Genomic DNA, 13,660 nt, shown 5'->3' with positions numbered 1-13,660 from the left:
TATGATATTATATTGTGGTTCAGTAGTACTGAGCATTCTTCTGTCAAATCTATTGCCTATGATGAAATGAAGATTGATAAATTGAATGATGTTATATGTAGCCCCACTAATTGATTTATAATGGCTGTAGTTGTACTTGGATCTGTTTATAAATTCAGTGCGGAAATGATGATATGGTTATGAAAATAAAATGAAGTAATCCAAGACAAGCTCAATAAAATAATAAAAACACTGACATCATTGGTAAAGATCAAACAAAATTGAATCTACATTACATCAATATAATAGACTATTTGCAATGAATTATTTACAAGTCACTTAGCATTGGATTTTAGAGGCTTCTTTCTTCCTTTCTTCTCTTTGCCTTTCTCAAGTGCTTCACTTTGATATCCTTGAGCAACTTGTCACCTTCCATGAAGTTTAACTGTTGTCTTGAGCTGATTCTGATTTCTTCAGCGTCATTTTAATTAAATGAACCAATGTTCTATTCTCTCAAAAGTCTCTTAACAAAAGTTTGTATTCGTAGACTTTCTCAGTAAGAGAAATAATTAAGTACTCTCAGTGTCCTACCCTTGAACTTCACACTATGACAAGCCCTCTTTCCTCTCTAATTGCACAAGATGAAAAGCTCGTACTTACTCTCATACTACACACGAGTCTAATGCTCTCCAAATACATGTGACATAAAGCCCTTTGCATCACAACTCAAGCCCTTATATATTTTTTCCACACCTTCTCGAATGTTTTCACTTGTGTGTGAAGTAACTACCCCACTCTCTCTCACCACTGATTTATGGATTTTTGATTGGTCCATGTGAGTCCCCTACTCTTCCAACACCCTGTGGGTGGGGGGACGCAGACGACAAATACACCCACGGTATCTCCTGCCTGTCGTAAGAGGCGACTAAAAGAGACGACCAAGGGATAATTGTATTAGAACCATGAAACTACTTATGATTAGTACCATCACATGAGGAACACCATGGGCCGCCTTTACTTGTGAGTAGTACCACTATGTTAGGTACACAATAGGTTTGTGTTAGTAGCAACAGAAGGTGAATCAGTATGGGTTTTAACACTACCTGTGATAAGTACCATTGTGAGAAACACTACGAGTCTGGGCGTTGCCTGTGATTAGTACCACTATATGAGCGACACCGTGGGTTTGCGCTGCCTGTGATTAGAACCCGCTATGTGAGGAACACCATGGGAATACTAGTGCCTTTGATTAGTACACCTAGGTGCGGAACACCATGGGTTTTCTTTGGCTATGAGTTTTTACTTTACAAAACAAAAAATTAAATGTATCCTCCTAATTCAGTAAAAAACATAATTCCATCATTAGATGGAGCAATAAAATTCAAACATGTTTCGACTTGTTCGAGCCATCTTCAGTGAAATAAGCGGGGATTAAAGTAATCTTACATAATATAAGCTAAAAATATGCTAAAAACATAATGAATGACAAATGAAAAACAAAAGAGACAGGTGGAAATAAAAACAATAAAAATATAGAATATTTACATCACTAGATGGAGCAATAAATAACTCGCCAGACAAATTCAGTGAACAAAGGGTTAATATAAAACATAATTGAAAACAAAAAAACGTGCTAAACCTAAGAAAATAACATAAAATAAAAGATAACAGACGGAAACGAAACAATAAATGCTAATAGTAAGGTTGCGAACCCCTTAGACCGAAAATGTAGTTAGATAACACTTCAGAAAAACAGGACGGTATCACTGTGTTGAAAATTCAGCTGACAGTCTGTCTTTGTAGAAACACCATCTCACAAATGGCTAGGAGGGGAGCAAAAAAGCTTGAGAAAGCAAGTTTGAGAAAAGACAACGTGCCAGGTGAAAAGTATGTGATAAGTGATGTATTGATTTAGGATACATTTAATTTTTTGCTTTGTAAAGTGAAAACCGTCAATACGGAATGATTCTAATATCCTGTAATTGGCTATGAGTGGCACCATTATGTGAAAAACACCATAGGTCTGCGTTACCTGTGCATCGTACAATACTTGTGAGTAGTACCACAATGTGTGGAACTCAGTGAGTCTACGCTACTTTTGATTAGTACCACAACATCACAAATACCATGGTTCTACTTTACTAGCAATAAGTACCATTATAAGGGGCCGTTGACCTGGACTTTGGACCCCATTAGACAACAAGCATCATTGATTCCGGATTGTGCTTTATAAGCAGTCCCTTGGTCAGTAATACTATTGTTTATGATATTTTCTGGAAAGGTGGGGCATTGCGGGTCGGATCCACTGATTGTTTTAAATTCATATACACCCATTCATTCTTCATCATCACGTTTTTTAATTCTGGTCTGTGGATGATTTTGACTTTAAAATTGTCATTACATTTGGTCTCATTTCGTGCCATTGAGGTCGATGACCTAGATGTTAGGCCCCTTTAAACAACAAGCATCATCATCATCCTACTCTTTCATGCATGTTTCAACCCAATGTTCTAGAGGGAAATCTTTTTCAATATCACATTTATTGCCTTTTTGGTGAAGGGCCTACGTTTATTTATTATTTATTTATTCAAGATCAGTAATAGCATAACACTGAATTACAAAGATCCGAGCTATGTACAATAAATATTAATCTGAAATGAAAGATACATAAATATTTACAAAGGATACAAATATACACAATAAAAACTATACAAAAAACATGACTAGTACCTCGTTTTTCGCCTTCCCCGAAAGAGCCTTAAGGTACATACTGAAATGCAGTCGAAACTTATTACGCCATTATTCCAAAATCCCAGTCCATATCCTATTAAATAAGTGCTAAAGAGACCTCGATAACTCTTTTATGTCGCTCTTTAGTACGTTCGTAACTCCCGCCACAAGGAATTTAAATTAGTGTTCCCAGCCATTTTACGCACATGACATGCCAGCAACAACTGGCTTGGGTAAGGATATGGTAGAAAACTTAAGTTTGCAGTCCCGGACTGCATAGTGTGATAGCTTGTTGGCCTACAGCTACAGGGTCGTCAGCCCCAAGCCAGCCATTGCTGTAGTGGTTTGAATCGTGCAGCAGTAGCTAAGCTGACATGTTGGTGCTTAATTTTATGCTCATAAGGGAATTGTGCAACAACATACATAAATTAGGGCTATTGTACTTAAGCATAGTGTTTTGCAGGACTTGGAGTTATGAAGAAGAAAGCTAGACAGTTCACAATGACAAAAAAATTAACGTTTATTGAGGAAGTATAATGCTAATCTACACCTGAAATGTGTGGAAATCACCCAGATGTTAGATATTCTTATGACGACTTTAAATACAACTGTAAGCAACGAAAGAAGATTGAGGATGCTTATCTGACAGAAGGAAGCTGCCAAATGAAACATGTTCATAAAAGTCAGTTTCCAGATTTAGATGATGATCTGGTAAAATGGTTTCAACAACCTCAGGCTTTAAATATTCCTTTTGATGGAACAGTGATTCGAGCCAAGGCATCACATTTAGCTTCCAAAATGGGATTATGTAACTTCAAGGCATCTAATAGATAGCTTGAATGTTGGAGGAAAAAAAAAAAAAAAGATAAAAACGAACAAACTTCCATATAAATCTGTATGTGGGGAGGCTGCCAGTGTCAATATCAATACTGTTCATACTTGTAGAGACACGGCACTGCTGGAAATATACATAAATTAGGCCATCAGGATTATAGTCCTGATGGTTTCCTCATGATAAAACTTATGCGTTCAAGAGTTAGAAATGCCATGGAGGTAAACTCAGTAAAGAGAGACTAATAGTGCTATTATGCTGCAATGAGATTGGTAAGGAGAAATTGATGTCTCTCATAACAGGGAAGTGGAAGAATCTGTGCAGTTTTAAAAATGTATGTACTACGTTTCCATGCTAGTACACGAAATGCCAATGCTTGGATGACATCAGTTTTTGAGAACTTCTTGTGATCACTTGATACCAGAATGGGAGTGCGGCAGAGGAAAATCGTATTGTTCATTGACCGAAGCATGTAGACCGCTCCCTTACATAGAGAATGGACATCTTTTGCAGCTGCTCCTCTGCAGTACAGCAGCTACTGTTAATGGGTTTCAGTGGCATTTCCTTCACTGAGTACATATTTCCCTTCTATGAGGACTCCTCCACCTGTAACGGTGGGTCCATTTAGTGGATCAAGTTTTTTCTTTTTACCACCATCCAACACTCGGCGTGGAGACGCTGTCTGTGAAGTCTTCTCCATTACCATAGCAGATTTATCTGGCCAGACAATATTTCTCTAATATTATGAGGTCTATACTATTTCTGGCTTCTCTTCCTCCACTATAGTATAAGGCGTTCCCTTTCTTCAGTTTCCTGTACCTCTTCGTCTATAATCAGTAATGCTAGAATATTTTGCTTTTTTTTTTTTCATGATTTCATTTACTTGGAATAGACTTTCAGCTTATTTGGTAAAGTCAGGAACATACAGTTTGTCAGAGATTTTAAGATACAGAAGAAAATGGCTGACTAGACAATAGTGGAAACTGAGCCCACAATCTTCAGACTTCACGTCTTATGCTCTTACTTGAGCAGTGATGGCCTTGGTCATTCTTGTTCCGTTGGCAGGGTTCTAGCTACAGTTTATGGCAATCATAACTGTAGAATGCGCTAGTCACCAACTTTATGACATTTGAATTGAATATTTCCTTTTTTTTTTTTTTTTCACAACCACATTGTGGTTCAAGTATTCTTGAAGCTTATTAGGCCGTGTTGTGTCCATATAGAGCATGCTGAAGATATTTAAAGTACAGGACTAGCACGCATTCTACAATTGTGCTGGTCTGTAGCGCAGATTTCTGTCCATGGAACTGGAATGACATGGGCCACCATACCTCCGTTGGGAGAGCATGGTTGCAAAATCTGAAAGTTATGGTTTCTATTCCCACTGGTGTCTAATTGACCATTTTTATTCTGTACTTAACATCCTTTAGGTATATACTGTATCTCCTCTTCAGGACCTAAATAGTCTGTTTCGAACCTACAAGATATTTTCCCTGTTACTTTTACATCGTAGGATGAAGTTTAGAGTGTTAGTTGCTATCCTGTCCTGTAAGTTGTGTTTCACAGATTTCCCTAAAGTGCATTCATGCCAAGTAACATGTATGGTACAGGTGGCGATGGGCTTTAATCACGTCATAATAATAATAGTAGTAATAATAATAATAACAACAACAGCAACAACATTCTAGTGTACTGGGTGTCAGAATGAACAAGCCTCTTCCCAAGGTTTGTTCTATTATTGATGAAACTGATCCTTCTTTTACCTCTTCTGCTGACTGCTATGCCTAATGTATAATTTCCATATAATAAAATTATAAATTTTCCAGCTAACTCATTCTTGGTTGCCAGCGTTTCGCCCCAGAGTGCCAATTTGGGCTCGTCAGTATGGAATCAAGATCTACATCATGTCTAATACAGTCAATGGTGTTTCTGTCATGGTGAACTCCCTTATCCCTTAGTAGTCCCATACCTCATCCACACGGCAGCAAAATACTGGAATGTCAGATCTGGCTAATGCGCTGTTCCAAAGGTCACCGTCACTACTACGATTTCTGTTAAGGATTTCTCTGTAACCGTGGCATGGGACCTTTAAAAATGTGCTACCAGCTGGTTTGTACAGCATTGCACATCACACATATCTTACATCTTAGCAAATGTTAATCTTGGATGCTTCGTTGTAGGTGTTTCTATGGTAGAGACATGTTTCGGCTGAGATGGAATTTTGTATGCTTGGTTCTTTCTCTATAAAATGCCTCTCATTCAACGAGGTGAGGTTGTCATTTTGTTGCACATAACATTAACGTCATCTATTGGCATAAGACTGAACCAAATTTTACTCTGCAGTTTGAAGCATTTGAGCTTGTAGCTTTAGATTTGATTCAATTAGCTATATATCCACAGAAATATGCCAGCAGAAATCTGTCGGGAGAACATGATGTCCATGACGTCTCACCTGAAAAGAATTTTTGATCGTCAAAGGTTGTATGACTTTCATGTGTTAAATCAACAAATTTCAAGTGAGCCGACCATCCAACATATTAAAACTCCATGAGGATGAATAAAAGAGCAAAGGCAAAAATGGCAAATATTAACTTTGCAATTACAGAGACAAAAAGCTAAAATGATACGTTTGGAGGAAGATGAATTGAGTCAAGTCACAGGAAAGAGAGAGTGATTGATGGCCCTAAATTTGCAGAGCGAACATAAGAATGTCAGAAGAGACAGAGTAAAAAAAGACAGGCTAAGTTAATCATTTGGGAAGAGGCAACCATGACTCCCCATTACACTCTTTCCATAATAGATCAACTACTTAACTTATAAACACAAACCACCTTTCACTAGAAAAGTGATACTGCTTGGTATAGTCTTCTGACAGTGCTTGGCAGTAATTGCTCACTGTTATAGAACCGCTGTTATCCAGTCAAATTTTAAATATTCTGCTTTATGGCTCAGAATGAAGATTTAACTTCACTGAAGGGCTTGTAAACTTGGAAATGGAGAATTAGGCCAAATGGCACCATTGGGATTTCGAAATCTGTGGAGGTGAAGTGCAGTTCCTTCTGACTTACATTATTTTCTAATCTGTCCAGTATACAAGAAACAAAAGGCAGTTTGTCATTTGTATTGTGGCACATCCTTGCTCATCATGGTTGAAAACGTTTTTGCGAGAGTGTTACCTAACTGACTGGAAAGGATACTCCCCGATATCCAATACATTTTTTGTAAGAACCATGCTAATGTCAGTGCTGTATTTTCATTGCATCAGTTGCATGAGAAAAGCCTGTAACTGCAACATGACTTTTACATCTGCTTCATCGATCCTGAGAAGGCTTTTGATTGTGTAGATTGCCATGTGAGGTACTATGGATGGTATTATATAAGATCAACATTGTTTTGATGGTAAGAAGTATCCATGAAGAGTCAAAATGCAAAATCTGTGTTAATTGCACACGGTCAAAAGTACTTGGAAGTAGGCTGCTGTGTGAGGCAAGGTTAGGTTCTTATTCCTGCTTTTTCCGATGACCTCGATGTTAGGCCACTTTAAACATTTATTTATTTAGCATATGGCTTTACAGATACAACACACAATGATTTTGAAAGACAAACTATATATTTATATGCAGGTTATTTATATAGCTAACTGTCTCTGGAAGCGCATGGGCAAAGTCACCACTGTATTTTCTTTTTGGACATTCGCTGATAATGTGCAGGATGGTCTATTTGGAGGCACCACAGTCGCAGTTAGGTGTAGGAATTCTTTTCCACTTGTAGTGGAAATCTGCGCAGTTACCATGGCTCGATCGTATCCTGTTAAGAGTAGACCCGGTTTTCCTAGGAAGCTCAAATCCAGGTGGCAGTGACGGTCCTGTGTGGCAGAGTTGACTCAGGCCTAGTATCTTATCTTCCCTGCCATTCCTTAGTAATATTGAAGTTGGTATTCTTCAGTTCTACTGCAGTTCTTAATGGTGGATTTCGGGACCTTAGACGATTCAGATAAACATCGGCGATGTTGTCATGTATTGGTAATTGGGATTATTTATTAATTTCTTAAATTCCCTGAGGAGAGCGTTTTTATGTCGAAGATCTGGTGGGGAGATATGGCTGAGAATAGGTAGACAGTATGTGGGTGTAGACCTTATTGTGCCAGTGGCAAGTCGCATCGTGGTGTTGAGCTGCGTATCTATGAGGTTGGTGTGAGAGCTATTCAGCCAAACAGGAGCGCAGTACTCAGCAGCCGAGAACACAAGTCCCAAGGCGGTGCATCGGAGTAAAGTTGCTGTTGAACCCCTAGTTGTACCACATAATTTTTGAATTACGTTGTTGCGAGTTCTTACTTTGGATTGGACGTTACGAAGGTGTTGTCTAAAGGAGAGTGTTCTATCTAAGGTAACTCCTAGGTATTTAGGGAATCTATTATGTCTCAGTAACTGATTTCCAATGTACACCTGCAATTGTTTGTTAGCCATCTTGCTGTTTAGATGGAAACAGTATACTTCTGTTTTATTGGCATTAAGTGTAAGTCTCCACAATTTAAAGTACTGTACCAACACTTTTATGTCGTGCATTAAGGTCATCTCGGATTTCTCGAATGTTGTATCTCTCGTAGCAGTAGTCCAATCATCGGCATATCCAAATTTTCTTGAAGATGTGGCAGGCATGTCTGAAATGTATAGGCTAAATAAGATTGGAGCAAGAACAGAGCCCGGTGGAAGTCCATTATTTAGTGATCTTTTGGTGCTTACAGTATTCCCCATATGTACTTGGAAAAGTCTTTGGCTTAGCATATTATTCAAGAGCCGGGCAGTCGTCTTACATGGTATCACTTTCAGAAACTTGAAGAGTAGGCCATCCTTCCAGACTGTATCATAGGCTGCTGTCAGATCATTAAAAACCACTGATGCTTCTATGTAAGTTGTAAGAGACATTATTTGGTCTGTAGTGCTTCTGTTCGGTCTGAATCCTGCCTGATCCACTGGGATTTTCTCGAGGATCTTTGGGCCAGTTCTATTGAGAAGGAGCCTTTCTAGTAATTTATAAGTCACACTAAGCAGGCCAATAGGTCGATAGCTCTCTGGTTTATCACTGGCTTTGCCTTTCTTCAAGACGGCTATGATCTTTGTTTGAATAGCTTTGGTAATTGCCCACTCTGTAGGATGTTCGTGAAGAAGGTGGACAACCATACTCTAGCTCTATCCCCACAATGAGTGATAAATTCTGGGTGAATACCATCCACACCTGGTGCTTTGCCTGGCTTGATATCAGCAATTGCAATAGTTATCTCATTCTCAGTAAAAGGTCTAGGGTACTCCGATATATCTGGGACACTGTCCTTCAGGATTTTCAGATTCTTCTTTATTCGTTTTGTGAATACTTTGGCCCTGTTACTTTTGGATGTCGTGACTATATGAGATGCAATTTTGTTTGGGTGAATTTCAGAATTCATTCGTGTAATGGGTTTTCCGTCCTCCAGCTTCCTGAGAAGGGACCAAGCTTCACGACTGGATTTTGTAAAGTCAAGAGATTCAACTTTTGAAATCCACTTTTGTCTTCTTGCAGAATCTAAGCTATGTAAAAGTTGATCTGCAATTTCGTGATCACCACTATCAATGTATTGTTGATAAAGATTATCTGTTTCCTCACTCCATCCAGGGATATACTCTCTACGAAAGCCCCTAGGGATGTGCTTTTTTGCTGTAGATATCACAGCTCCCACGAATCTCTCATATCCTGTGCTTGTTGGTGGTATCTTTCGCAAAACATTGTCAAGGTCCTCTGTAAAGGCAGACCAGTTAGCTTTACTGAAGTTCCAGCGTGGTCGTGGGGTAGTTGAAACTAGAGGAACCTGGATTCCAGGCTCATAGAGGACTGGTCGGTGTTGGCTATGAGGAAAGTCTGTGAGCACTTTCCGGATGATTGGTAAGGATTTATCATTTTTGTTTCTAGACCCAAAGCATAGGTCAGGGCAGTACTCTAATCTCCATGCTGCAGATCTAAAAGTACCTCGATCCTTGGCGTCAAAAACATGGAAAAGGTCATTAATTTCAACCCAACCCATTAGCGCCTCTCCATTGTCATCATTGGTTCTATAATTCCACTCCTGTTGATAGCTGTTGAAGTCTCCTACATAGACAGCTGGGTGTGGATGCACATCTAAAACTTGACTAGGCCACTTGACATTGGGTGGTTTATAGATATTTGAGACTACAGTGTCACCTATTCGAGTAACAACAGTGTGAATATCCTCGCTTGTACTGGAAGAGACAAGATAGACATTATCTACGGTGGAGCGTACGTAGGTGGCATTACCATACGCTTGATGATAGGTAGCTCCCAGAAGATCAAATCCTGGAATCTTTCCTCTTGTTCTCAACTGCTGATCATCTGCAGCATGAGTTTCTTGGATAACTACTAAGTCAACTTCATAAGAAAGTAGCAGTTTAGACAGTGCTTCACTTTTGGATCAGCGAATGCCTTCTATATTAAGTTGGCAAATACGGACAGTAGGTCCCAGTCTCGTAGTAGTAGTAGTAGTAGTAGTAGTAGTTTGGTCCTGAAAAGGACCTTTGGATAGTGAAGCCATGTTCATTAGTGTTGTATCTTGACCAGGAGAAATATGTCTGGTCGCCTGTTCACTGTTGCTCGCTTAGCACCACCCGGGGATCACGTGTAGGGCACTTTAAGGTTAAACCTACGGACGTGAGCAACAATGGATCCCCACTTTAAACAGCAAACATCAGTCAACATCAATTCCTAGTTTTTCCCATCTACTTTGCTATTGTTATAATTGACATATTGTAAAATGCTGGCAGTGTCCATCTAGGATACATATGTGATGGGGACTCGTAAGCAGTAGGTGTATACAGTTTGAAACAGTCAGCACACTGTTCGCTGATAATGCAGCCATTGTTTCAGACACGAGGGAAGGACACCAACATAGTGTTACCAGGTTCCATGAATAATTCATCAAGTTTGGTCTCTAAATCAGTGTTACACAGTTAAGTTATGGCATGTGATTTTATTCTCTAGGAGCATGAACCTCTTATAAAACAATACTGATGGTGAAAATCTGAAGGCTGTGGAGAAATTCAGTTATCTGGGTAGCTATGTGTCATGAAAAAATCATTTTGATGCAGAAATTAATAGCTGCGCAGAAGCAGCAGCTGCTGTGTTTGGAATTCTGTTGGCGTATGATATCCACATTACATACCGAATTGGCTACATACAAGGCTGTTGTTCTCCTGACTCTTATGTATGCCTCAGAGACTTGGTATCCATATCGATATCACATCAAGAAGTTAGACCATTTCCAACTGAGATGTCTCAGGTCGATTCTTCAGATCAAATGGAGTAATTATGTGAGGAGTACTGATGTACTGAAGTAGGCAAACTGCATAGATATAGAGGCTATTCTCTTACAAATCAACTGTGGTGGGCAAGTCACATGGTCCAAATAAAAAATAATGATCTGTTGAAGAAAATCGTTTATGGTGAACTGCAGGATGGGGAAAGAAAGGTTGGGAGACAAAAACTCCATTGTAAAGATGTCCTGAAATGGAACAATAGTCACTGCAAACTGGAATATGTTGAGACTTTAGCACTTGGCAAACAAGCAAGCAAGCACTCTGTAATGTAATATTCACGTTCAGACTGAAGCCTTTGAAAAGAACGACTATAGAAATTGGATGAGAAGCAAAATGCAATAAAACCTAGGCACAGGCAACAGTTTCCCTGCATCTACAGTGCAGAACAGCCATCAGGATGTGGGTTAGTGATGCCTTTTCAAGGCAAAGATTTGGTTCATCAGTGACACCCGACCTCATCAAAGGAATAGGGTCAATAATATAGAAAGATGCTGTGGCTGGGTATGGCCAAAAATGTGTAATTTACGTAATGTTTTAGGTATGATGATTTTTAAATCTACATGTTTTCCTGCAGAGGCTTCGAGTAGTGGTTGTTTTTCCTTATGTCCAGACCAGGAATTACAAAATATAAGTGGTTTTGTTGACAATAAATGTATTTAAAACCAATACAAAGAGATGTCTCAAGATGTCCTACTCACACTCGCTTACACAAAGATATTTGATGAGCACTGTTCTATCTGCTGATACAGGGAGTCCCAACTTTCCATGTGGGAAGCATACACAGAGTTTGCTAATTGTCCATCCATTGATATAGCACCATCGATTTTGTAGCCAGGTGTTGTACTTATTGTCAATTGCAACGTCGATAGTGTGTTTTTGTCCCTTCTCTTGATAATGTACTTCTGGATGAAAACTCATAATTGAACTGGCTCTAATCACAGATCCATGCAGATCCTTTGTTTTCAGTCTTGATATACTCGTTAACTGGAGTAACAAATCCTTCAACTTCTTTCCTTATCTTTACCTTCTCTTGCTTGGACCAAAGTTACACAGTAGTGTTACCCCATACTTCCTTTTCAAATTAGTAATTAAACCTATTGATGCTGTGAAGTTCAAAAGTCCTGTATGTCTGGCTATGTCCATCAGCCTAACTTGTAAATGCAAGTAATGAATGATAGGCGTGCATTCTCTTGCTTCTTCAAACTTGGCCATTTTGCATTGCTTAATCATATTTAATTGCAGTATTTGGTTTTTTCTGAAAACTGTATCATCTTCTCCTTTTGTTGTCATGTAGTCCAACACTCATTAAATATTAGTTTTAGTCTTCAGTGTGGTATATCTTTTCAGGAGCTTGTCATGCATGGTCCACAAAAAGAACACGTTTATAACTGGATTAATGTTGTTACCAAAAAAATGAATAATACAGTTTGTGAAATAGTTCAGTCATTGAGACAAATGAATAAGCTGATAATTAAGCATTAGTAGGATGAAACTGAGTCTTTTAACATTTAGTTATTCATATTATTATCATATTTATCATTTAAGATTTATTTTAACAAAATTGTATATGCTTGTGTTTCAGAGTGACTTCTATGTTTATGATATTGAAAACAATAGGTGGACTTTAATAACAGAAGATACTGGAACAATGGGTGGACCTCAGTTAATTTTTGATCATCAAATGTGCATGGACATTGAAAGAAGAACAATTTATGTATTTGGAGGTCGTGTTCTCACTCCTCCATCTAGGTAAGAATTGTATCTAAATGAACAGTGACCATTAATTAGATGTTACATGCTGATGGAGTTATAGGTATGACTTCAGTACACCAAAGTAGACTGCAAAATCTATGACAAATGCTGTGGTATTCCACTTTACAGACACTTAAAGAATTGATAAGGGGATTATTTAGGTTTGTATATCTTCTGAAAAGTATGAATCCCACAAATAATTCATTTCATAGACTTCTCTATCATGGAAGACAACAAATAGCAACATAAATTAAAATTATCAGAATACCAAAGATACACAAAGTAGAGGTCACCTTGACCAACAATACATCAAATCACCCAACCAAAACAAGCACTTGGCATTTCAATTCATGTTACGTAAGACTCAGGAAATGTGTCTACCATAGCGTGTAGCTGCAGCTTCCCAAGCCAGACAGTCCAACATATATTGAAAGGTGCCCTCTTTCTATCCTGGAAACCCCAGAGGTTTCTTGGGCAATACATATTGGTTTCTTTTTAATAAGTAATGAGAAATGCCAGATGCTTATTGATAGTAATAATAATATTCTTCGTTTCCAGTCTTATGGGTTGGGTTGTGAATCAAGGACCTCCACAGTTGTCTCTCTCTCCACCACTCCCCTTGTCCATATTTCCTCTACTTTTACTCCTCTCTCTATACTCTCCACCATATCGTTCCACTTCTTTCTGGGTCTTCACTGTTGTCAGAAGAATCTGATTATTTTCTCTGTAAATGCTCATTTTGGGATTCTACTTCCATTCTCATCATGTGTCCATACTATGTATGTTTATTGGTCTGTAACTTATAATAATAATAATAATAATAATAATAATAATAATAATAATAATAATAATAATAATAATAATATCTGTAGTTAAATTTTCTTGAGCATCCACTTGCAGTCTATGCTTACACACACTAAAATTGAACATTGTAAGGATAACCTTAAAATCCTGTGGATAATAAAGTCTTTAAATTGTATCTGGAGCACCAGGCTTATAGTCTGTA

At 38.3% G+C, this 13,660-nt stretch overlaps 1 protein-coding gene across 1 annotated transcript in view; it reads left to right on the top strand.

Moving 5' to 3' along the window:
- muskelin (muskelin 1) overlaps nucleotides 1-13,660 on the top strand; it is a 231,598-nt gene that overhangs the window by 92,063 nt on the left and 125,875 nt on the right. The window contains exon 8 of the mRNA XM_067147381.2: nucleotides 12,485-12,651. Coding sequence (XP_067003482.1) covers nucleotides 12,485-12,651 — 167 coding nt within the window. The remainder of the gene's footprint in view (nucleotides 1-12,484; nucleotides 12,652-13,660) is intronic.

The sequence above is a fragment of the Anabrus simplex genome, chromosome 5 (assembly GCF_040414725.1).
Source record: "Anabrus simplex isolate iqAnaSimp1 chromosome 5, ASM4041472v1, whole genome shotgun sequence".
Taxonomy (NCBI): Eukaryota; Metazoa; Arthropoda; class Insecta; order Orthoptera; family Tettigoniidae; genus Anabrus; species Anabrus simplex.
This window is presented reverse-complemented; position numbering and strand designations above follow the sequence as displayed.